The sequence below is a fragment of the Pyxicephalus adspersus genome, chromosome 6 (genome assembly GCF_032062135.1).
Source record: "Pyxicephalus adspersus chromosome 6, UCB_Pads_2.0, whole genome shotgun sequence".
Taxonomy (NCBI): domain Eukaryota; kingdom Metazoa; phylum Chordata; class Amphibia; order Anura; family Pyxicephalidae; genus Pyxicephalus; species Pyxicephalus adspersus.
Window position 1 is genome coordinate 38,509,007 of NC_092863.1, and position 26,520 is coordinate 38,535,526.

General features: G+C 36.9%; 1 protein-coding gene across 3 annotated transcripts in view; it reads right to left on the reverse strand.

Annotated features, from left to right (window-relative positions):
* The window catches only part of SSH1 (slingshot protein phosphatase 1), a 41,878-nt gene that overhangs the window by 7,346 nt on the left and 8,012 nt on the right, over positions 1-26,520 (reverse strand). For 2 of the 3 annotated variants that reach the window (XM_072415348.1, XM_072415347.1), the window contains exons 3-14: positions 19,629-19,732; positions 17,725-17,789; positions 15,564-15,685; positions 14,581-14,649; positions 13,068-13,133; positions 11,686-11,880; positions 10,489-10,582; positions 10,278-10,406; positions 6,037-6,083; positions 5,376-5,522; positions 4,613-4,813; positions 3,524-4,025 (exon numbers count right to left, since the gene is read on the reverse strand). In XM_072415348.1, the coding sequence (XP_072271449.1) occupies positions 3,524-4,025; positions 4,613-4,813; positions 5,376-5,522; positions 6,037-6,083; positions 10,278-10,406; positions 10,489-10,582; positions 11,686-11,880; positions 13,068-13,133; positions 14,581-14,649; positions 15,564-15,685; positions 17,725-17,789; positions 19,629-19,732 (1,741 nt within the window). Of the gene's footprint in view, positions 1-3,523; positions 4,026-4,612; positions 4,814-5,375; positions 5,523-6,036; positions 6,084-10,277; positions 10,407-10,488; positions 10,583-11,685; positions 11,881-13,067; positions 13,134-14,580; positions 14,650-15,563; positions 15,686-17,724; positions 17,790-19,610; positions 19,733-26,520 lie in introns of those variants that run through there. The other variant, XM_072415349.1, reaches the window with a different exon arrangement.

The following is a 26,520-nucleotide window of genomic DNA, read 5'->3' on the forward strand; positions in this document are numbered from 1 at the left end:
TTTTGTTAGTTATGAATGAAGTAGTAAACTTCCTCAATTGTTTTCAATAAATTTCAAGTTTTCAAGTTTTTAATTTCGGCCCTCTGTGTATTTGAGTTCGACACCCCTGGTCTAGGGGGGGAATACATTTCGGGTAGTCAGAAATGTAGAAGAATCTGGGGGTTCTGGTAGATCACAGACTTAAATAACAACATGCAATGCCAAGCTGCAATATCTAAAGCTAGTAAAGTACTTGTATTAAAAGAGGAATAGACTGCAGAGATGGAGACATTATCCTGCCCCTGTACAAAGCATTGGTCAGACCACATCTGGAATATGCTGTCCAGTTTTGGTCACCAGTTCACAAAAAGGACATTGTGGAATTGGAGAGAGTGCAGAGAAGGGAAACTAAACTAATAAAAGGAATGGAGGAGAGATTAGCTGAACTGAATCTATTCTCCCTTGAGAAGAGACGTTTAGGGGGGGATATGATCACCCTGTATAAATTTATAAACGGTCCATATAGAAAACTCTCTCCCCCATTATTCACTTTGAGATCATTACAAAGAACAAGAGGGCACTCTTTGCGTCTGGAGGAAAAGAAGTTTAAGCTCTGGATAAGGAAGGGATTCTTCACTGTAAGGTCTGTGAAAATGTGGAATTGGCTCCCTCAGGAAATAGTTTTAGCAACTACTATACATTGCTTTAAGAAAAAGATGAATGCTTTTCTAGAAGCACAGAATATAACTGGGTATTAAGGCTTTAAAAAAAAATAACAGTGACTGTTGATCCAGGGAACATCCAAATGCCTCATGGAATCAGGAATTCTTTTCCCCATTGAAGCAAATTGTGCCAGGGTTTTTTTTTGCCTTCCTGTGGACCAACTATGTCTTATAGGGTTTTATATCTGGGATAGGTTTATTTTCCTAGTGGTTGAACTTGATTGACTTATGTCTTTTTTTAATCTAACCTTTTGGCCACTTTGAAGTAATGATGAAGCTTGTAAGGTAAAATGATACAGTAACATAGCTATCAGTAGGCCCTTTCATGATATTAAAGTCTTGAGCTTGGACCCAGATATAAAAGTGGGCTGTATAACCCACTAAAACTCTTAGGTAATATTAAAACTAAAATGAGAATAGAAGACTCATATTCCTAAAACAGCATGACCTTTCCTGATGGCAGAACAAAAAAACAAAGTCAATGTCTTATTCCCAGAAACTACTGAATGAATAGTTGACGTTCAAAGCATGAGAGGATATGATAAGGTTAGGAAAATGTGAATCTATAAAAACAAGCAAAAATTTTATGAGGGTTAGCAAGGAAGAAGTAAAGAAGTAGAAGGAAGTGCATTTAATGGTAATGTTTTAAAACAGATTAAAGGAGATTGTTTTACTAAAATTTATTTTAACGCAATTGTCCAAGATTGGTTAAAAAATCCAACAAAAAAAAGCAACATTAAATAAAAAAAAATAGAAACAAAATATTAGAGGGGAAGAATTGTATAGATAAATTCCCTTAAGAAAAAAGAAATAGTAAAAAAGAACAGGAAATGATCCAGAAAACAGAAAGAACAGGAGAGGAAATGTGTCCAACCTTTCAACAAAAAACAAAATGCAAGATAAATATAGAAACCTAATTGGAGATGATGAGAAAATATTGGAATGCTGAATACTTTCAGCTTTTATTTATAAAGTGCCAACATATTGCAGAGAGATAGAGCGAGAGAAAGAAATAGCAGAATGCCTTGCCAGTAAAAGAAGTCATCAAGTGTTCCGAAGAAAAAGGATCAGAAAAATGTTTGTATTTAGATTATGTATTAGAAGGTAGTTTTTGCTTTAAAATTTACTGTAATAGCTAAAATTAGAGAAAGACAACTTTGTAAATCTATAATTAGACCAGCAAGTGGGCGAAGAAAATCTAAAGGTATGGCACTGCAGAAGCAAGATACCATGCAGAACCATAAAACAGACTATGGAATTACTTATGCTCAATGCATACACTGTATATGCTAATCTATAAATGAAAGACAAAGGGTTAGGTTTTTTTTTAACATAAAAGGGCAGCCAAGGTAAATATATAGAAGCTTAACCACCTAGCCATTATGCCCGTACGAAGGTCGGGCAAAAAAAAATGGCTAGGATGGTTAACCCCGTAATTTTGTCACATCCTTACCTCCATGGTCCCGCTGTGCACATCCAGCGTCGTTTTCCTATTCCAGCGTCGTCCTCCGTCCATCGTCATCCGTCGATCTCCCTCTCCAGCGTCGGGTGCCAGCGGGACCGGTAAGATGCCGGCCGGTATCTTGTGTTCCGCCGCCTGGCATCTTGCGTTCCGCCGCCCGGCCGGCTGAACACAAGAGACCGGCCGGCATCTTACCTGGTCCCGCTGATCGTCCACGTCCGTCTTCGTCCAGCGCCGCATGATCTCTGAAGCGAGAAGCCGTCCGGCGGAGAAAAAAAAACGGAAGGCTTCTGCGTGCGTGATGACGTCGGCGCGTGTGCGGGAAATTCAAATAGAAACTCATTCATTCATTTTGTATTGGATTGAATACAAACTCCTGTATCCAATCCAATACAAAAAATAAAATAAAAGTAAATAACTTGGAAATTCAAATTTATATTTTGTATTTGATTAGATACAAACGTGCGTATCCAATCCAATACAAAATAATATAAAATTAATACAAAGTACATAACTGGTAAATTCAAACGCTCATTTTGTATTGGATTGAATACAAACTCCGGTATCCAATCCAATACAAAAAAATAAAAAAAAATAAAAGTAAATACATTTTTTATATTCATATTATCTACTAGAACCCCTGTTCGGACATATTTCTGTAAGTTACAGGTCTACAATTTAAAAAAAAAATTTCATGAAAAACAGTGGATCACTTTTGGTACAGAAATCTAGACCTCAGTGTAACGCTCAGGTGGTTAAGGAAACTGAACCTACAAGGACTATAGCTTCATAAGGTAAGTAGGAGAGCCTCTACATTTGCTACTATTGCCAAGGCTGGAGAAGATACACTTTTATCAGTGACACTGGGTTATCCAGCAAACCTGGAATGGATTTCTTCAAATCATTTGCTATTTGCTAGCAAATGTTTTGAATCCTGGAGAAGATCCATTCAGGTTTGCTGGATCACCCAGTTTCGCTGATGAAAGTATATCTCTCTCTTGGAGAACTTTAATTAATTATGCTCATTGCGCTAGGTAAGCAAGATAAGAACACCACAAAAATGATGCATGTATCGAGACTTTTACAATTATGATGACATTAGAGCCCTAGGAGACATTTGCAAGACTTAAATTCAAACTAAACACAAAGGGGAATATTTTTGGAATAATAATATGCGTTCGACCATAACCAATATGCTTTCAGTTTTCTTTGCTTTACAGTAGTCAGTTTGATAAAAAAAACAAAAAAAAACTTGGTCAGAATCAGACATTGACTACATACATGATGCAACCCATACACTGGTCTGTACAGTAAATATTACAGAAGAGGGCATTGGTATTCCATTAAAAGGTGTTCCTACCTCACTATCTGTCGGGCAACTTCTCTTGCTGCTAATAAAGAAATCCTTGTTCGCTCGCAGTTCACCTTTGTTATACTCTAAGGCACCAACAGATTTCTTACTTTCATATTCTGTTAATTTCAGATCATCATTTAAATTGTGGGGGGTTAATGTGCCTCCAAAAGTCAGCTTCTTTTTCACTTCCCATGTACTGGAGTCAAAATCACTTTTCTCTTTGGCTTTATTTATGCAGTATGGCTCTGGAAAAGGTGACTCTTCCAGAAGGGCATCTTTTTCCAGCTCTTCCACTTCAAGCACCACATTTGGTGACTCAATTAATTTATTAGTGTCAGAAAGATGCCTGAAACAGCTTTTTTCAGACAAAACTGGATCAACAGCATCATCGCTTAACCTGTATTCCAGATCAGTCTCCAGGTTATTGGGCTGAAATGTTGTTGGAAACATAACGTCCAAGTCCGTTTGCCCCACTTGTTGCCTCCACAATTTGTTATGACGCTGTTTACTAAAGAAACAAAAAAAAAAGAAAATAGGTAAGGATTTGAATCACATTACCAATATTAGGTAATATGGAAAGAAAAATTGTCAGTCCCCTAACAAAAACAAAAGCTTGTAAAAGTAATTCAGCAAAGATGATGAATTTACATATTTTGACCAGGACACAAGAGAAAATCCAATATTTATTGTGGTTTTGTCTTTTAGGAAATGGTTTAAAAGATGGATTTTAGATTCCTGTCACCACACCATCCTAAGGAACAGTATAGGAAATAGATAGATTATTTTCACTCATTAAATGTTTCTTTGTTTTGACTGGTATGGGGTAGACTTTGATCACTTTCTCAAATCTTTACAGCTTTAAAATCCAAATTACTAAACAACTGTGACTGTCTAAGCTCAGTTTTCTACCTTGTAGCTGTCACCAACTGGAATTCCTCATATATTTATGATGAAAAGCCATCTGTATGATGGGAATTCATCAGTACTCTATTGTATTTCTGTGCACTGCATACTCCTATTTTATTCTACTATAAATTGCTCCTAACATTTACAAATCTTCCGGGAAAGTATGACTGTAAAAGCAAACATACTTACCTGGCATCCAGGATTCCCTCATACTCCAAGAGCTGACGCATAAAACCAGCATTGGGTCTGGTGACATTGCGCCTTTGTTTGACATAACTGTATGCATTCTCCATGGACCAGCCATATTCTTTCATGGCATAAGCAATGACTGTGGAAGCTGAGCGACTGACTCCCATTTTACAGTGCACCAGGCATTTGGAATTATTTTTCCTGCAGGTATAAGGACCAAAAGACAAATGACATTGCAGCACGTTCAGGGCTTATAAAGCAGCAATAGACACTTATCTTGTGCATGCATACGTAAGAGTTAACACCAACTTTCCAACATGCGATTTCCCATGGAAAAGAATAGGGGGAAAAAGAAATCGGTAAGTACATACATTTATACAAATGTGATATAAACAGGAAAAAAATTTGTTATAAATTTTAGACAATACCAGACTAACTTTTTGGCGAAGACATAGAAATCTATCCTAGCAGCTGCCATAAATCTACAGTTTATCATCAACACAGTTAAAAATTAGTAGCATTATAAACATAAAATACATTTTGGAGAGAAAAAAAAAACAGCACATCAGCTTTTGCACTTATAAAATCAACTATAGGGTTTTTTATGCAATTATAACCAGATGCACACTAGAATTATGTGCACAGAATTTATTGTTAATGTAGTTGTAGATTGAAGAAAAATATTTCAATGCATTGTCTGTGCTATGTTTAGGTGAAGACGTACTTAAGATAATACAATATAAAAGAGTAAACCAATACCAACTTTGCTTTGTTGATGAAGTTATAGGCATCATTCCAATGGGACAAGAGGTCAGTGCTCTCCTCATCATAAACACGAATGTTGTGATAGGCAAAAAGGCCAGGAAAAAAGTTGTCTATTTCTCTGGTGACATTAAGTATGTAGCCAATCCTATAAAAAAAAGGAAAAAAAAAACATTAAATTTGATTAACACATTGTAAAAACCTAGAAATCTTCTCCCATTACCCATAGTATGTGCTGCTTGAATACAAACGAAGAAAACTTTGATTAAAGGATGTACTACAATTATTAGTTTTCAGAAACTGCTTCTATCCTGCCTAAATGCTTGAGCAGATACCTTTCAGAAAGGCTAAGTAGTGGCCAAAAATCAAGCCCTCCTTGCAAATGATTTGCATGTAAGTGGGCTCCTAAAGCATGGCAGAACAACAAGATATAGATGACTGTGCTTTAAAACAGCACACAACAAAAACGTTTAAATTTAGCCACACAGAAACAGAAAAAACATTAAAAAATGGAATAGTAATACAATAGATATACAGGTGATTATGCAGTAAACACAGTAGTTTAACAGTAATTAAATTTATTCATACCCTTTAATATGATAAAACTGCATTAGAGTTCAAACTTTTGTATAAAATTTCACAAAGCAAAAAATGAATCTTACCCTGCCTTGTTAAGTTCCTCTAGATTTGATGCATTCCATTCAGATCCCTAAAAATAATATAAAATATTCAGTGTTCTCACAAGGAATTTTTTTTTCAGACGGGTGGTGGGGAGCTGTAGCCAGGTGGTCAAAAAGGTAGTGTGGCTGCAAATTTAGTTGTTTATGCCATAGATATCCAGTAACCTCATATTGTTTCAGTGTTCTACCCTCCTATTGTGTGCTAATTCCCCCACCTACTAGATTGTAAGCTCTTTGGGCAGGGTCCCCTCCTCCTGGGTCACTGTCTGTATTCGTCTGTCATTTGCAACCCCTATTTAATGTACAGCGCGGCATAATATGTTGGCGCTATATAAATCCTGTTTAATATTAATACCTTCTCCCTATACTTTGTTTCAACTTTGTATTGCCACCCCCGGTATTATATCCAGTTTTCTAAGTTTTAATCGTGTAATCCCTTGTAGTAGTGTAATAGTATAATGAATGTGGCATAACAAGTTAGTCTTACTTCATATTAGCAGCAAAAAACCATTTAGCCCTCCTGAGTGACTTCTGGCAACTGCCAGGCACCTGGGATTGGTAACAAGCGGTAAGTGCTAAGCACCTAGGATTGGTAACAGGCGGTAAGTGCTGGTTCTCCCCAAAAAAGTGTAAAAACTAACAAACACTCATTTTTCCCATTTTAAAAATGAGAAAGTCACTCTCCTATATAATGTTAATAATATGGTGATGCTTTAATAGCCTCATGCATGTGATATCAGATGGGGACAAGACAGCCAGTGCCCCTCTGTCATAACGGTCCATATTCTAAAAAAAAGACTGTCTGTGAAGTTTATTCACAGTGTGTAATATTGTAATCGGCAGCGCAGTGTGATAGCTGTGTGTGTGTCAAAGTTGCACGTCATATTCTGCAGCCTAACAACTCGCTGTGTTCAAACCTTCATATCTCCTAAATTTATTCCTACTTTTCACAGAACTAGAACTGTCATGCTATGCTACCCTGTCTACTTTTTTTTCTTTGAACCACAATTTCTCCGGAATGTGGAGGCATAGGAAACCAAATCTGAAGGTGCAAGTGGGGGGGCACTTGTGGCTAAACATTTCTAAAATTTATTACTATGGCATTATGAGAACATAAAAAATCTCTACCTATAAAAATGTTCTGCCTGCTCTGTTACACATATCTGTTTGCATCTTTACCTCGAACCCCATTTTCTCTAGAATGAAGAGAAGCAGGGAAACACAAATATAGGTGGAAGTGGGAGACACTTGTGGCGATCACCTCCCAAACGTTCATCACCATAGCATCATTACAACAAAAAAAAAATCTGTCCATCAAAATGCACTTCCTTGTAACACCTTCCAGTACCTGAATCCTATTAAATTTTAGGGGGCAGAGTTTAGGTTCTAATGATGCCATAGTGATGAGGTTTTAGGGGATGTTAGGCACAGATGTTCCCCACTTGTACATACATTTTTGGTTTCTTACACCTCCCCATTGCAGGAAAACTGAAGTTCAAAATGTTAGAAGCGGACAGGAATGTTAACAGGGCAGGGAAGATCATTTTTAAGGACCAATTATGTAGTAATTTTCCATTTTGTACACCCCCCCCCCCCCACACCAGAGAAATTGGGGTTCAAAGAAGAAAAGAAGAGAAGCAGACAGGGTAGTTAGATAGGTATAGTAGATATAAATTCGTGACAGGTAAGTATATATTTAGGGGCCCCATCACAATGCTCCTTGCTATGTTAGTGGCCCTGGGGTCCCCAATTTGAATTTTCAATTTAGGACTCCTGGTTGCACTTTCTTTTAAAACGGGACACCAAAAGGTAAATTTTCATAACTTTTTACATTTGAGACCCCCATATCTTAAAATTCTTTAAAGCTGGGGGGGGGGAAATTGTAGAAACTGGAAGCTATGGGGGTCCCCTGTGCACCCTGGACTTTTTAAGCCATTATGACATACAGTTAAGGAGATATAGAGGTGTATACACAGAATGCTGGGAGGCTGCAAAATGACATGCTGTTACACAGTTCTCACAGCACTACCGAGGACTTCATTTTTTTATAGAAATCACAGCTTGTGCTATCAGATGGGGCGGGGCTGCCTGTGGCTCCCATGAAGGCTGAACTGTGTGCTGAGCTCCCCCGTCCACCAGCAGCAGCAATCCTCTGGATGACAGCTGAGAACAGAGCAGCCTGACTGAGATCCGTGCAGAGCATTGGAGCTGCAAATGAGAGGTGGGCGGAGGAGGCACGGCAGCCGGCCAGGGCAACCGGCTAAAACCTTCTGGGGAGAACTATGATATGTAAGTAAAACAGGTAAATTCTATACAGTTTTATATGAAGAAAGTAGGAATGCACAAAGGACACAAATGGCCCTGTGCTATGGCCGCAAAACCCCCGAACACAGGAGTTATATATTATTAATATTCATTCAGATGGTGGATTCAAATAAATTAATAACAAATATTTCATATTATAGGAAGCTTTCCAGTTTAAGCTCATATTCAGCCTCACTTGTTTTCGCACTACAAATTACCTCTGTTTTGGACTGTGCATTACAATCCACATTTTCTTGCAAGAGAGTCTCTTCCCTTCTCTTGCTCCAGTGCTCATTGTAAAAATATTAGTCACTGATTTAAAACTCTTAAAACTTCAGGCCACCAGGAGGAGAGTTTCAAAACAATCTCAGAACCACATCATTTATTTATAGGACATGCAGGCAAAACTATAATTCCCCATGGGCATTCAAACCACAAACAGCATGATTGGGTGGACTCAGGGCTGGCCTATTGGATCATAGGGGCAGTTTTGCTGAAAAGAAGAGAGGCTAAGGAGTATGGTAAAAGACAGAACTGACCTAGCAGAAGTCAGGTTAATATATTTTAAAAAAATCAACCAATGATTCAGTAATAGCTGACACAATTAAATCAGTAATACAACTACAAGTGATGATGAGGAAAGTTTTAAACCTTGTTACCCTGGGTTCAGGAGATTTGGGACTGACACTTTTTCAATGCTGATTTTCCCAGAGAATGACCCCAAAAAAAAATGCATGGACACAAACTACTACAAAATGATCTTATAGACATGCACATAGGATTCTTCCTTTTTCCTTAGGGACTATACATACTATTTTGACCCTTAACATACCAACTCGTGCATAGAACATACATTGGTGCAAAGGTAATTCCTTCTGGTATAGCAAAAATTCTGAGTGTTCCTGAGAACAATTAAAAATTTTTAACAATTATTCAGCACACGTTTCAATGCTTAAACTGTATAGCAGGGCAAAATAAATTAAAAAACAAAACATTTTGTACATCTCATGGAATACCTGCAACCTTTTATATAAAATAAAAATTCCGGTCCTAGGTATAGGTATCAAACTGAACTTTTGAAAAAAGGTTTAACTAACGGCATTTCCTAAGCTCTTAATTTTTGTTTTTGAAGTGCAAAAATGAAAGCTCCAGACAAACAAACAAAAACACCTTTTATTTGATGTGTGAATTCCTTTAAAATATATCAGCTTTACATCATCCCTTGAACGGGGACTCTAGAAGCTTATCCAGCTCAGCTGAGGGCTGATGATCAGCAGTGTCTTCCTGCTAATTTTTTGTCCAGTTAGCAGCTTGGTGACACCAATGTATTCTTTAATTCTAATGAAGAAAGTGGAGTCAGCACCCTGACAGGTGTAGGTATTACAAAGTGGACAGGCATGCAGATCACAAACAACGTAGACCCAACAAGCCACATGGCAAGTGTGAAGTTAAAGTTAAACAAGAGCCTTCTTCAAAATGCCAAATACTTTAAATATTTTGACTAAGTGAATATTTGCCCAATTAATTTATTCCCAAAAGTGATTCATACCTAAAAAGCAGTAAGCTACTTCCTTGAGCAGAGTATTTCAGTGACTGATATCCAATACAAACTGGAAACCTGTGGCTAGGACGTCTAGTGACAAGTTGAGGTTAGGAAAATCAATGTGCATCTTAGTGAATACCAGAGTCTATAGCACATTTTAATTAACTATGCACAGAAGTAAACAAATGTTGGCAATGAAGGCTATATTTCAAGTGCCACCACACAGGGGAAATCTAGATATAAGTATATGATTAAACACCAGGAAAATGACGGACCAATTCCAGCCTTCATAGAAAATCAATTTTGATTAAAGAATCAATTCTGTTCTATAAAAAAGCCACATAAATCTTGGTGTTTAATTTATTATGGTACGTACCAAATAAAGGTAATCAAAAATAAGAGATGCTTTATCCATTTGTCCCAAAATCAACAGCATTTCGTTGTCTATGTATTCCTTGTACTCTTTTAAATTGTAACTCAGTTTTTGCTCCAGCTCATTGCGAATCTAGAAAGAAGACAAACAGTTCATTAAATCATTTACAAATAATTGGAATGTAGAAGTGTTGAAAATGGCATATAAAGCTTACTTCTTTACAAGTCACATTCTCCAAATCTGTGCTCATCATGACACTGCGTAAAGTTGCTTTGATGACCCATTCAGTCCTCTCGCCTTCACTGGGCCTTAACAAAAAAAATAAAATAGTAAGTGAAGTCAAAGGTATCTGCTACCCTTTGAAAACACCAGAACTTAGTTTACTGTACAACATGACAGCATCCCATGTATTTAGGTGTATTTTCTTTTACAAATAAGAGAAGTGAACATGCAATCCCATCATATAGAGATTTTCCCAAAAATTTTCTGAATCCCTGTCTGAAAATTTTATCAGGCCACCAAATAGGGATGGGGAATTGGGCCCTTATTGTCACCCTTTGCAAAGGAAGGAGGATATGCCTTGAATTTTCTGACTACTCAGAGGCAGTTCTAATCAAATAATCAGTAGATGGAGGGTAAGGAACAGTAGATAAAGGGTGACTTTTAAAAACATTAGTATGGGGAAATCTCCAGTGGGAATACACAGAGCAATAAAAACCTAAAGGAAGATTGAAATCCTTCCACATTAGTTCCAGAAGAAACAAAGTACGAAAGTTCAAAGTACACTTTAATGTTTTCCCTGTTCCCCAAAAAAGTGACACAATAACATTGGATGCTTAGTGTAGCAAAACAGTTACAAGTTTAAATATATGTTTTTCAAAAACCTTGCTTGAGCCTGTTGTGAGGTACAACTTCTGGTAAAGCTTAACTCCATGAAAATTACAAATTTACGTTTGCAGTGGGGCTACAAAGATCATTTACACCTAGGGCACCAGCAAAACAATTTTTACTTTTCAGCAAGCTTCCTCTACTCATACAGCTGGTCCCCCAAAGCCTATTCTCTAAGGCACTCTGCCCAGCAGTAGTATGCCTAACAATATCACATACATAGCAAGACCAGTGGTTCTGCACTGTGAGGAGCACGATCACAACGTGTAAAATCAAAGTGGAGACCAGAACAATTGCTACTAGGAGAATAGAGAGATACATTAAATAAAAAGTTTTTTATTGGCAAAACAAGCAATTATCCCCCTTGAAGTGCAGCCACTTCAACGGTGTTTTTTTTTAAATTTACCTGGAGTAAGGCTTTAACTATTTATTGTGTGCTGTGAATCATTCTGTATATGTGCTATACAACATCCTAAATGTTTTATTGCAGTTTACAAGACATGCTAGAACAACAGATACTCACTTCTCCATAAAGAGAATGGGGGAATCTGGTCGAGCAGACTCCAGGTCCTGCATGGTGTTCCACTCATTAATGCAGCTTTGGTCAGAGCAAATACAGCTCTCATAGTATGAGGCCCACACAAGAGCCAACCCTCCAGGAAAGTAGTTGAATCGTCTGGCAACTTCACAGGATTTGTGAAGGACTTGTAGAGCTGACCTGGTTTAAATTATAAAAAAAAAAAAACATGAATTCAAAATGGAAGCATAGCAGCCATTAGGTTAAGGTTTATTTTTAAACATAAAATAGTTTTGTAAACTATCATAACAAACAAGATACATTAGATATTTAATTTTTGTTATGAAAGACATCATATTTCTTTTCTATTCAGTATATTATATATAAACAAACAATTTCCATTCAGGTAAAGCCTCAAGTATGGTGGGATACTTTTTGTTTCAAAAATCCCTATTAGTTTTTGTATACTATTTTAGTATGAAATTGTACAGATTTCTTGGTACAAAAACTAAGACAAACAGGATTTATCCCTAGGGCTTAGCCTACAAAGCGTGGCATCTTTAAGAAATAATGCAAAGAGATTCTGCTTCGATTTGTTAAATCAAATGGACAAAGATTGAGTTTGGTGATCTTCAATAAAGTTAAGCATAGGCTCACAAATTCCTACACACTTTTGCATGCCCATTCATTTGCAGTTATACATATAGCGGTGTACAGTTTAGAAATATCTTTGCCCAGTGTTGGTGAAGTATCTGGCATAACCTGGGATAAACCTTTAAAGCTGAAAATTAATGTTTGTGTGCATTGAAAAAATTACACTTCAGATATGTGATCTATAAGGTTTATGCACAGAACAAGTATATTAACATAACTATAGAACCAAAAAGCTACATTTTTTGGATGTGTATAGTTAAAAATGTCTAAACTGGATGTAGAACACTGTGGAAGAATGAGCCCTACAGCTACAAAACAGTGGTGAATTATACATGAAAACGTTGCTAAAAACACAAAAAAATGTAGCTGAAACGGTCAGATACAATAATTATCAGCGCTTCTAAACTGAAAGACGGCAAATGTTGCTAAGAAAGAAATTCATTTTTGGCCACTGTGCCTGTCCATCTGTATCATTTGCATTTGCCTTGAGGAAACCTAGGAACATGAAGAAGATGCATAGATGCGAAGAATAAGAAGAGAAATCTGGTGCGGAAGACAGATAGGACAGGAAATCACAAGAACAAACAATGGTACTCTACCTTATCCATGAACTCTGTTAGGATTACCTCTTCCCTGTGAGAAATGAGGTAATATTGGTGGTATCTAACACATGATAACAAGCACATACATAATGATGACAATTAAAAATAGTTATTATTACAAAACTTGCTTACCACATGGCTTGGACTGATACTGGTTTGAACACATGAGTTCTTCCTGCAGTGTTGACACTAAACCCACTAAGTACAAACATAAAATACAAGAAGTTTAGAACTTTAAAATGCACATTTACACATATACACTATGCTATGCAGCAATCGGAGAAAAGTGTACATAATCAACCAAGAAAAAGAACCAGCTCTCCTCGCCATGGGACCCTGACATAAACAGAAGTCTATTAGAAGTTGTATAAAAAAAAAAAAAAAAAAAAAAAAAAAAAAAAGGAGCAGTTCAGAGAACAAATTACATTGTATAGGCCACAGGACATGTTTCCATGACACTAACACCATCTGTTCCCTGTGACATTTCTAATTTAAAAAGCACTGTTAACCTTTATAAATGACAGGTGCATGGTTTCTGTTTGGTGACAGTGCATCTACCTTTTTTATTTTTTTCATTACAGAGAAAAGAGTACTTTGTGTTCTTATTTTTTCAGAAATTCTGTACTGTAATATTACACAGCTAGTGGAGAAGTGGAAAATATGATGATGATGTCTAACTTTTTATTAGGTGATCTCCAGTCTGAATCACTGACCTCCCAGCTATGGAACAGGAGTCCTCCTGCTCTACACTTCCAGGCAGAGACTGCCCTGGTGGCTGGCTGTACAGGTTTCTATTCCATGCCATCAGTCACAGACCCACTGCTAAATCTTACATTACTCATAAATGTATGTAAAAATGTGTTGAACTCCAGGTATATATATATATATATATATAAAAAAAAGTCAATTGACATTTATATTGAACAATAGATCTTTAAATGGATTACTAGTGTAATCAAGGCTTGGCATCAGCCTTTTGTAACCCACTGTACAGAACAATACAGAGTGGGGAGAGAGAGAAGCATTCTGTAAATTCAAGTCCTGTCTATTTCCATGCCAGACAGAGCTAGTCTGTATGACAAATGTGTAAATCATAGTACTGTAACAGCAGCATTACTAATCTCCTGGCAAGTAAAACAGCTCCTTCTTGTGGATATTTGTAATCAGATGTTTGCCTGAAGTTCATTTAAATAGAAAGTTACAAGCATCTACGGTCTTCTGTTGCTTCTCTTTTGTTCTAGTAGTGAAAAACTTTCAAAACTTAAACTATACTAACTTTACTTATCTACATTCTGTACAAGACTAGTAAAATATTGATACAGACATCAAAACAATGTAACAATGGCATTGTGTTTTCTACCAATAAATGCACTTCACACTGCCATATTAACCTAAAGAAAGTCAGCCCAACGTTAGGTCATCTTTCCACTTGACATATGAGTAATAACAAATGATACAAAGTTTTTTGTTTCTATTGTAGAAGTAATAGATGAGGTTTTATTTTTTTTTTCAAGCAGCAAACAAGCAGCACCCTGTAAGTGGTCACCACTAATGAATAATTTATACACTTCAATAGACAATGAATATATTTTTAACTTGTATACTTTACAATCTGCAAAAAAATTTAAAAAATGTAATAACTCACCCATCACCATCCAGGCGTATGGTGGTGTCACTCCACAAGTGCAGAACCATCCCAATAGTGCAACTTTTACTAAGACAGAAAACAGGCTTTTTGAGTGGATGTGTCATACTATATCAAAGTTTTAAAAGATTCATTTTGCCTAAATTGATATCACATAGATACAGCAATATTTGGTTTGTATTGAAATATGATTTGATTTCATTAGTATTGTCATTTTTTCCTATATAAGGATATCAGCAAAAGGGTGAAAGTTAGGGTCAGAAGATAATGGGAGTGACTGTGGATATTAGGACAATAGGTTTATTGTTATAATAGGGGAATTGTGGTGTCTTTTTCCAATCACATACTGTTTATTAGGACATAGTGCTGTATTTTTCTAATCAAATATTCTTTAATAGGACACAGGTGTGGATGTCTGGACTAAAGAAAACACATCTTGTATAGTAAGCAAAAAAAACATTTTCTGGGTATTTAGAGTGAGGAGGACTTGGACCACCCGTTGAGTTTTTACTGCAATCTGGACTGCAATAAAGATATACCCTAACTTTCTTTCCACCTGACAGGAAGTCAGGAAAATTTGCCACAGAGAGGAGGACAGAAATAAATATCTGATATGGATTCTAGCCTTCTTTATTTAAAAAAAAATATTATTATTTCAGCATTGTTGCAGAAGATTGACACTCCTGTCTGATAAACAGCAGTGGAACATGAAGTGACTGCAAACCTCAATAATAGTCCCAGCTAAAAGGGGCTCCAACCCTTCAACAGTCTAATACAACACTAAGAAAATAGTTTTGATTGAACGCAAATGTTAAACAATTGACTGCTTTATTAACCCTACAGCCAACTTTAGCTGCTCATTGGTTTGAATTTTGAAAACAAATTTAACAAATATGGGGGACATAGACAGTCACTAAGTTTCACATGATTTTTAAAATGATAAAATAAAAATGCACTTTGTGAAGCTAAATATTATAACTCACCTCTCTTTACTGATGAAATCAACCCCCAGAAGTATATTCTCTTCTGTGTCTTGCCGCCCATTACTGTACACCACAACCATATACCGTACACGATCTGACCAGCTGCTCTCCAGACGGACGGCCTTAAACAAACAATCTCTGTAAGCATTTGAAGTCCACCTACAGACGATCATTTAGGCAAAGATTTATCAACAATATGAAAATATGAAAATTTGCATTAATTTTTTCAATGAAAACGCCAAATAATATGTTCTGTGTGACTAGAAATAGGCAAATGTATTTTATTGTAGTTAAAGGTAATAACTAGAGATGGGCAAATGTAAGTGAAATACATACAAAGTGTTGATTCTGTGTTAATTTTTATGGAAAAATATAAATTGTGTGTTAATTCAGCAAGGGACAAAGTACCGTGAAGGGAGTACACTATACTTCCCATACAGGGGAAGCATCAGGGGAGCAATAAAAGTTAACTAATCTACTCACTAGCATTCAGCTGGTCACTATGGTACAAGGCAGACATGCTCCAATTGTCTGGTGGTTATATAAATCCAAACTATTTAGATTTATCTAACTATTACCCCTACGTCTGCTGAAAAAACAAGCAATTTCACATTGAATGTTTTTGTAAATTTGCTTTTGTACATTTTTATTAAAACAAACTTATGAACAATTAATCTATAGGATTTAAATAATTATTTTATCATAGATTATGAATTTTACATGTGTATTTTGCCACCATTTTGTTTTTAGTAGATACTATAATGGAAAGACCTTCGAGAAAAAATGACTATAAACAAGTCAGGGAAGTGTTATCTTAAAACTATGGGTGGAAAAATCTAGATTGTAAAACCGAATGCCCATCAACTTGACTCCTATTGAACTACATCTACAACTGAAATGACTACAAATAAACAAATTATTGTTTATTAATAAAACAAGTTAGAAGGTATTTTCCATCCAAATTTTTATTACAACCAGTTTTCTCAGCTATAGACATACTAAGACTGCAAAAGAATCAATCTGGGAAGGAGGAGCTATTCCCCTCATCATCTTAAGACTTATTTGGCTACTTGTTTATCATTGGAATACTATTATTTATATACTCTCTATATATACGCTATATATATATAAAATTGTGTGTGTGTGTGTGTGTGTGTGTGTGTATACTGTATGTTCCACCATCACTCGAAAATGAATGGAGACATTCCAACCAAACTTGCCATACATATGACTGAGACTCATGTGAGTGCACCAGTCCTCTTTGTACAGCGCTGTGCTATATGTCAGAGCTATATTTGGATGTATGCATGTGCGTTTGTCATCACTAGGAAACGCATGGTGACATTTCAACCAAACTTGCTATGTTCCACCATCATTCGGAAACGCATCGAGACATTTAAACCAACTCAGACACATGGGAGTGCACCGCTGATCTTTGTACAGCGCTGTGGTATGTGTCAGAGCTATATTTGCATGTATGTATGTATGTATGTATGTATGTATTTATTGCTCAGTGACAGTGTGCTTTTTGTCTATATTTTTACATACTATTTTTTGGAGTCTTTTACAAATTTCTGGCCTGTAATAATGCCTTCGAGAAAACTTAAGGCAATTGGCCGAGTGCAATCAAAGGCAAAAAAACACATCGTAGACAAGAAAATCACTATAGCTTTCTTAGATTCCTTTTCCTGCATAATACAGGATTGCAATAAATGAATAAATACCTGAGCAATGCCAGGTTATCAGCTGGTATACTTACAGTATATAAAGCCAACATATAATGAAGTCTTTTAAAGGGTTCATAGTCATGTCATTAAATCTCCTTCAGAGTTCCCAATCCTATGCCCATACCAAAGTTTTAGTCTAATGTTCCAAACATAGTCAAAAACTTATTTGGGGGTTGCTAATTCACCTACCAATATGTTTTTTTCCCCTGAATTTCAAAAGCGCATGCAAACACACTGGTTTTGTGCAGGTAGTATCCTGGCCAACATTCAAACCTCCGACCCTACTGCTGCTCGTTCACACAATAATGAAGTTGAAATATTTGTGTGCTTCCTTTACACATATCATAACAAGCAGTATAAGATTTTGGATGTTCCTTTATGTAAACTTAAAAAAACCCGGAAACCACATAATTGTACATTTAGTCGTGTCTTACCAGTTTGATGCGATCCTCAGAACGGAGAAGATTTATCATCACCTGAAGGTGTTGAGGTAGATCTCCTTTGAGGGGCAAAAAAAAAAAAAGAAAAAAACAAAAAATAATATTACTTTAAAATGAGTCTAATATTCTCATTCTTTGATTATCTCCCAAAAGATAATCAAAAGTAACAAATAAAGAATGCAACATCCTTTTTAAAGTGTTTCTTGATGTAAATATTTTACAGGTACTAGAAGAAAAACTTAATTTAACAAAAAGCAATGCAAAATTCAATGCATAAAATAGATATTTTCCCCAAATATAGTTAAAAACATGAGAGCATGAAAAGCCTGCAGACTGTATACAATTACAATGCTCACACAGGAATATGCCACTGTGATATGGTTTCTTAACTTTACCCTTTAATGGTTTTTCAGCTGCACAAGAAAGATCAAACAAACTCGCTACATACAGAAACAGCCAAAACATAACAACTATCTGCATTATATTGGTTGGGTTCCCCTTGTGCAACCAAAATAGCTAATACCCTTGGATATGACTCCGAAGGTGTCCTGTGGTATCTGACACCAAGACCTTAGCAACAAACGCTTTAGGTCACCACCAGCCTGCCTTCTTCCCATAGTCTGCCCTGCTGCCACCTCTTCCCTGGTTAAACAACACACACAGTCATACACATAATCTAAAAAAAACAAGATTCATCAGACCAGGATATGGCCTACTTCTGATGCTTATGTGCCCAATGTACATATAGCATTAGACAGGGGTCAGCATTGGCACTGACTGGTCCACAATTAGAAAATCCCATATGCAGCAAGCGATGATGAACTATGTGTTTAAGGTCAGCACTAAAGTTTTCAGCAATTTATTCTACAGTAGTTCTTCTGTGGGGTCAGTCCAGAAAGGACACTCTCCACACACCATTAAACTTTGCGTGACAATGACCTGGTCAATGATTACCACACCACTGACTAATGGAAACAACCCACAAGATCTACCATACTAAAGATATTCTACCCCAGTCTTATAGTCATCACAAATCAGTCACTCAGATCCTTACAATTGCCGATTTCTCCGGGTTTCTCCTATTTCTCCTTAGTACCAAAAACAAAATAGAATTTACTTTTTACATACAATGATCAGTCAACCACTATCATTTCAAAATATAACTGATATGAGAAGCCAAAAAAATAGTCCACTGAAAAAGACAGAAATGTCAAAAAAGCAGATTGCCAACCTAAATTTTTAAGTGCACCATAGTGTTTTGTTTTTTTAAATGCATCTATAAACTTTTTTGATTAAATTTGATTTACGTGTTAAGTGGGTAAAACATTTGTCAGATTCAGTTTTAATGAAGAAATCTTCCTTAATGTCTACAAAAGTAACAACTACCTACTTCTGAGGCAGCTGTAACTGCAAGAGATGTTCCAACTGGATGGTTTGCCCTCACCTCCCATTTGGCTGACAGCAGATCATCTAAATACTAAAAAACCTCACAGATTTACTCTCTTCAATACTCTGCATTGAATTGTTTTTTTTTTTTAAAGAAAGATAGAAAGAAAAGAAAAACCAGAAACATAAAAGAATTAGAAAGGAAGAAAAATACATTGAGTGTACCAGAAAGACAAAAGACAAGTTGCAGGCCTCGAGGGGCTGTAAAGGGAGAAAATAACAAATTTCAGCCCTGAAGAAAATCGTTTCCATTACAGTTAAGGCAATTGTTACATCATTTCCCCTGAGGTCAGCTGGAAGGCCTTACAACCTTGCTACCTTCTCCAACATTTGTCAGATTGAAAGGCATACATGTGATCTGTCCCAAGAAATCAAAGTAACACAATTAGCTGCAAAGCCAATAACTATTCTACATCCCTCAGAAAGCCTCTGACCTTACGGCCACCCCGTACCAGCATTCTTGTGCAAGTGTAGAAGACTCCTTTGTCCTTGGTAGCTGTTTCCCTGCTGCAAGAAGAGGGCAGCACCCTTCACCATGAAAAAGCTGTCGCTCAAACTGAAGAAAAAAAAAAGCATATATTAAATACACATCAAAAACATAAGTTAAAAAAATATAAATGATCACAGCCCAAGTCTAAAAACCCAAGTATTAAAACAGTTTTTTCCATGTAGACCTTTGATGAAGATGGAACAGATACATGCACATTTACAAACATAGCGAAGACACAACAAATATTTAAGAATATAAACAAGAATATCTTCATATATAGGGCAAATATAATAAACATGAGTGTGCATTCTAGTCCTTTATATCCTCAAAATTGACTTCAGGTACTGTGTACCTACACTAGATTCAGCCTGGCTCCCAAAAGTCCTGCACTGCCGCTGTCCATGTGAGAAGCATCATATTGGGGTACAGTCACATGCACCTCTGAAGCATTTGTAGCCATTAAACAAAGCTTTTATTATTCTGTTCTGTCTCTGATTTCTTTCAGTCCTGCAGCACTGCCTTTTCTTAGCCAACTAATCACATAAATGTACAGAGTAAAATGCTGCAGAGTAAGTTGTATTAAATAAAAATGGTGTGTTCAACATCTTCTTCTCGGATACATCTATCCCTTCACACGGGAAAGATGACTTCATGTTTCTCTAATTCATTCACATGGCAGCATTATTAGGTCACTGGAGGGATGGTAATGCTCATCAGTATCATATGGCAGAAGAATGGGCTGTCAGTACAAAGAGCTGTGTCATCGGAGGTCAATGCTAAAGTCTATATTATGTGCTAAGAGACATTAAACATGCATGGGAATATTATATACCACGATAATTACAATTTACTTCTGGAGGCTAAATTTTGGGCAAAACATGTTTTTGCATAACATCCAAAAGTAAACATTAACAGGAGTAACAAGTGTAGGTAGTCTTTTCTTAAATGTAGAAAGACAACAGAGCTACATAAGGAAAGAATGCAAACAAAATAAAATTCCTGATGATTCTCACTGCAGCCAGAAAAGTTCTCCACACAATTCAAAGTACCGTACAAATAATAAATTAGTCTTCCCTTCTGAACGTTTTATTACTGCATATGTTACCTATCTTGTTGTCTTAATGCTGTACATATATAGATCTCATATATAGTATATAATAAAGTAATTAAATACATGAACAGTTAGGTCCATAAATATTTAGACATAGAACCTTTTTTTCTAATTTTGGTTCTGTACATTACCACAATTAATTTTAAATGAAACAACTCAGATTCAGTTGAACTGCAAACTTTCAGCTTTAATTCAGTGGGTTGAACAAAAAGTGCATAAAAATGTGAGAAACTAAAGCCTTTTTTTTTGTTTTTTTTTTTCCCACACAATTACTTTGTTTTAGGGGCCTAAAAGTAATTTGACAAATTAAAGCTGAAAATAAATATTCATCTCTAATACTTGGTTGAAAACCCTTTGCTGGCAATGACAACCTGTAGTCTTGACCTCATAGACATAACCAGATGCTGGGTTTCCTCCTTTTTAATTCTCTGCCAGGCCTTTACTGCGGAGACTTTCAGTTGCTGTTTGTGGGCCTTTCTGCCTGAAGTTTAGTCTTCAACAAGTGAAATGCATGCTCAATTGGGTTCAGATCAGGTGACTGACTTGGCCATTCAAGAATATTCCACTTCTTTGCTTTAATAAACTCCTGGGTTGGTTTGGCTGTATGTTTTGGGTCATTGTCCATCTGTAATATGAAATGCCTCCCAATCAATGTGACTGCATTTAGCTGGATTTGAGCAGACAGTATGTCTCTGAACACCTCAGAATTCATTCGGCTGCTTCTGTCCTGTGTCACATCATGGATAAACACTAGTGTCCCAGTGCCACTGGCAGCCATGCACGCCCAAACCATCACACTGCCTCCGCCATGTTTTACAGATGATGTGGTATGCTTTGGATCGTGAGCTTTTCCATGCCTTCTTCATACTTTTTTCTTGCCATCATTCTGGTAAAGGTTGATCTTGGTTTCATCTGTCCAAAGAATGATTTTCCAGAACTGTGCTGGCTTTTTTAGATGTTTTTGAGCAAAGTCCAATCTAGCCTTTCTATTCTTGAGGCTTATGAGTGGCTTGCACCTTGCAGTGCACCCTCTGTATTTACTTTCATACAGTCTTCTCTTTATGGTAGACTTGGATATCGATACGCCTACTTCCTGGAGAGTGTTGTTCACTTGGTTGGCTGTTGTGAAGGGGTTTCTCTTCACCATGGAAATGATTCTGCGATCATCCACCACTGTTGTCTTCCGTGGACGTCCAGGTCTTTTGGCGTTGCGGAGTTCACCAGTGCTTTGTTTCTTTCTCATGATGTACTAAACCGTAGATTTTGCCACTCCTAATATTGTAGCAATTTCTTGGATGAGTATTTTTTTCTGGTTTTGCAGCATAAGGATGGCTTGTTTCACCTGCATGGAGAGCTCCTTTGACCGCATGTTCTCTGTTCACAGTAAAGTATTCCACATACAAGCACCCTCTCTCCTTTGAGTCAATTGTCCAATTACTTTTGAGCCCCTGAAATAAAGTGATTGTGTAAAAAAGGCTTAAGTTCCTCACATTGTTATGCAATCTTTTTGTTCAACTCACTGAGTTGTTTCATTTAAAATCAAATTGTGGTAGTGTACAGAACCAAAATTAGAAAAAAGTTGTCTCTGTCCAAATATTCATGGACCTAACTGTATGTATTCAATTGTCACTTGAGCTCCTGCATTGGTTTACACCCCTATGGACCACGGCAATTTTAAAGCTTTCCTTTTCATTTATGAACTTACTGTTGGCATCAGACTCCATATTACAAGATATACCAACTGTTATTTGCCAGTTATATTTAGTAAGAAAAGCTGAAAAGAGCTAAAATAAGTTCCCATGCGTTATTCATCTTTAGAATATAAAGGATAGGAACATAAAATAATCTATCTTTCCCTTGCAGTCGATATGATACTAGTTACTAATTGTTTTATGTTTTTTTTGTAATGACAATTTGAAAAATATTGACAAAACATTCTTCACAAAACAAACAGATAATATAGAAATAATTTAGGTAGTATTAGTTCATATTTGTCAGGAATATGCTTGATTAATTAATGCAGTATAAAATCCCTGTCCAGTTGGCTTTACAAGACCAGGTTCTGGTTGTAGTTTCAGGTATTTGCCCATTCTTATCTGGGCAAGTAAAAAAAGGATTAAAAGATTTATATTCATGATAAGGGATTGATTAGTACCCATTATATAGCAATTAGAAACAAAAATGCAGCAAGTGCCCACGATACAATTTATTAGCCAAATAATTTGTGACTAATTAGGAAAACTTACAGAAATGAACACAGCAAAGCTCTCCAGCCATCCAAGCCTAGGGAAGAGTACAGTTCATCTGTGAGCAGCAAGAATAAATATGTACTGGCACTAGAGACAGAAGCAGCTGACCATTCCCTTCCTACATAATCGTCCTTTCATCAACACATCCCAGTAATTCAGAGAAAGGCGTACAGAAGGTCAAATGTAGAAATAAACAAAACATCACCTGGGAACTATGGGCTTATCTCAGAAACACAAAGTATCATATGAAGACTCACATCCCTAACTTTCCTTCTATTCTTCCTTTATGTTAAAAAACAAAACAAAAACAGTAAAACACTTTAGGGATGGAGAGGGACTACGCACACATTCCTAAGCCTGCATCATTTTAACAGCTTGATCTCAAAAGCATGAAAATTATTTTGAAGCATTCATTGCCAGTGTGTAGAGCAGCTGGTGCCAAATATGAACTTTTCAGCTTAAAAATAACCCAGGATACAAAATCAGTGAGGGGCAAAAAAAAAAAAAAAAAAACTCTTTTCCAAGCCAATAAATACACCTCTGCCTGTCATATGACATCCACATGCCACTTCTCCCTGCATAGGTCAGAGACAGAGATGAGGGCTAAGCAGTTGACCAACAAAAGTTGAAAACCGCATTACCATTTTGGGAGCACAAGAGGCGAAGTTTTGAAAATATTACTGTTTCAAAGTTTAACCTCACCTATTCTAAGCTAACCTCAACCCAAGTACCTACCTGCATCTTTCTTGATGTCATCTGACTTTAGTGATTTTTATGTTTGGTGCAGAATTCTTGTCCACCCTGTAAAAACCTCTGGCCTTAATCCAACCATACGGGTGGTACAGGTCATTTAGGTCTATGAAAAGTTCTGTTGCCGTGGCCCGGTATATGTACACTTACACTACTCTGCTACTCTCAGCAGCTCCACGTCCTGTCAGCACACTAGCTGAGAAGAGCAGAGTAATGTAAGAGAGCTGGGGTGCTGTCAGTGTAATAAACTAAACTTGAATGCCTACAGAGATGGCCACACCTGCATGCTAACACACCACTACATGTTTGTACATACACAGTCATAAGGAAATACATTCTTTCTACAAGGTCATGTGTTGCATTGAGAAGTGGAGTTACAGGTTTTATCCTCTTATTTGCATGTAACAAACAAGAAAAAAACAAACTCTTCTATTCCCACAAACGTGTAACACCATAAGAGATGGAGTTAATAAAAATGAATTTATATTTAGCTTTCTCTGGGGGTGACGTTCTCAGTGTGTCACGCCTGATGACGTGAGTCAGCAGATTATGCTAACAAAAGTCAGAACAGAAAGGCTCTCTTCTAAGAACAAGAAATGAGGCTCATTGTCCTTCTGGCTGACTCAGCCATCATGACTGACCTTTTGTGGAAGAAGTACAAAGAAAGAAACAGCAGCAAAAAAAGACCCCACTGTGTGGGTAAAAGGAAGAGCAAAGTTACAAGTAATTTTAACCCATTATTGGTCAGCAAGAGATAATGTTAGAAAACTACTGAGAATGCCAAATAACAGATTTGAGCATCAGGACATTTCAAATGGCGAGGAGAAATGTTACCAACACAGAGCTGTAACTGGAAAAACATACAAGCATAAATGCAAGCAATTAACCAATTGCATGAACTGCTGTATGTGCCAAAGGATCTGTAGTTTTCAATTACCCAAGATATATATATATATATATATATATATATACACACACACACACACACACACACACTTACCACACAGCACAGCCAGGTCCCTGACCTCATTTTTCTTCCCCAGATTTAAACAAATACAGGTGGACAATTGAAAATCTAGCCATCGACAATCCGGATCCTTCAGTTTCAAGGCATGAATTTCAGATCACATTTTCAATACAGTGACTGCAGTACTGTGTTCGGCCACTAATGTTTTGTGAAACAGCTTTAGGTCTTGCTTGCTAAACTAAATACACATTGAGAAGTCCCTGCTGCCTGCTCCCTGGAACTGTGCCAGATGTCTGCGGGTGCTACGAGAGGAAGGCTGGCCTGTGTGTGGAGGTAAGTATAAAAAAAAAAAAAAATCCAGAATTTTCAAAAATTTGACACTCCTCAGGTCTGGAGGTTGACGAATTTTTGAATGTCAACCTGTTAACACAAAGAGCCTCTTCAGGCTGATCTGTTTCTGCAATTTAGGACCTGTGGTGCAAAATGTGATGCATTATGCCTTTTTTATTACATGCATTATTTTAGGCCCAGTTATATCATAGCATATATCATATCTCTGTGCTTATTTCCTATGCAGGCAGATAATGGATAGGGGAGGAACCTTTAAGGTGTCATACAGAGCTTTCTGAGACAAAAAAATCATGCATTCTGTCATAGCACTGCTCTCACTAGCCCTCAGCCCTGATACAAGCCGTGGGCTCACTCCTAGGAGAATGTAAATCTTAAAATGAGGTAATGGATGTCAGACTGAAAGACTGGGTTTTCCTAGACAAGTGTATCTGCATGCAGGTGGCTGTTCTAGGTAACATCTACATGTCAGACCACCCTAGGTAACACCCACTTGTTATATGCAGTCCTCTTTACTGAAACCAAGAAAATATAATCAATGATAGGGACGGGCCAGATACACAATAGCTGGGGAATTAAGGACTAAATTAGGGTTTCTTTCCCAGGGTTACAATGGAATCCTAGGTCACATGGAGTTCTGCCATTAGGCAGACTAAACCATAGTAAGCTGGTTGCATGGGTTAAGAAGACTGGCTCTCCCAGTAAGTACAAAATTCATAGCCAACAAGCTGCACATCTGTATGTCCTAGCTTTCTTTAAAAAAACTTTTTATTGAAGGATGCTAAATAAATAACAGTAAAAACAAAACAACAACCAGGGTTATAACAAAAAGAAAAAAAAGGCACATGAAAATATACTTGTATAATATGGAAGGAGGAAAAAAAATGGTTACACAATCTCCCAATTTTTCCTGAAAAAGCCCAAGTGTCAGTGGATTTGGGTCTAGCTATTTATGTAGTATTGTTTTTTTGGGCACTAAGGAGAGGATAGCCAATATATGGTGGCAGCCCGTCTTCGCTTTTAAATTCCTGTTTCCCAGGTTTTAGAAATGACCAGTTGCACAATACTAGATGCAAACAATATACTTTCATTATGAGAGTGCTTGCTTTGTTTCAGTTCCTAAAAAGCAAAAGAGTACTTAAAGTTGAACTTGACTTCTAGTTCAAAAACTTGGCCCAAGGCAGAGCTTTACTGAGGTAAGATAAAGGTCATGTCCCTTCTGCAAAAAGCATTCTTACTGGACTGATCTCTCTGTGGAACTGTCAAATTTTCTGAATTGCGCATGCGGAGCTTAGCTTTGGTGGCTAGAATACCAAACAGACCCCTGCGGTTGCTGGGACTGAATAAACTTCTGCACACCTGTAGTAGAGTTACATCATCCTGGCTTGGCCAAACAGCGCAACCAGGAATAGAAGGATGGAATGGGACA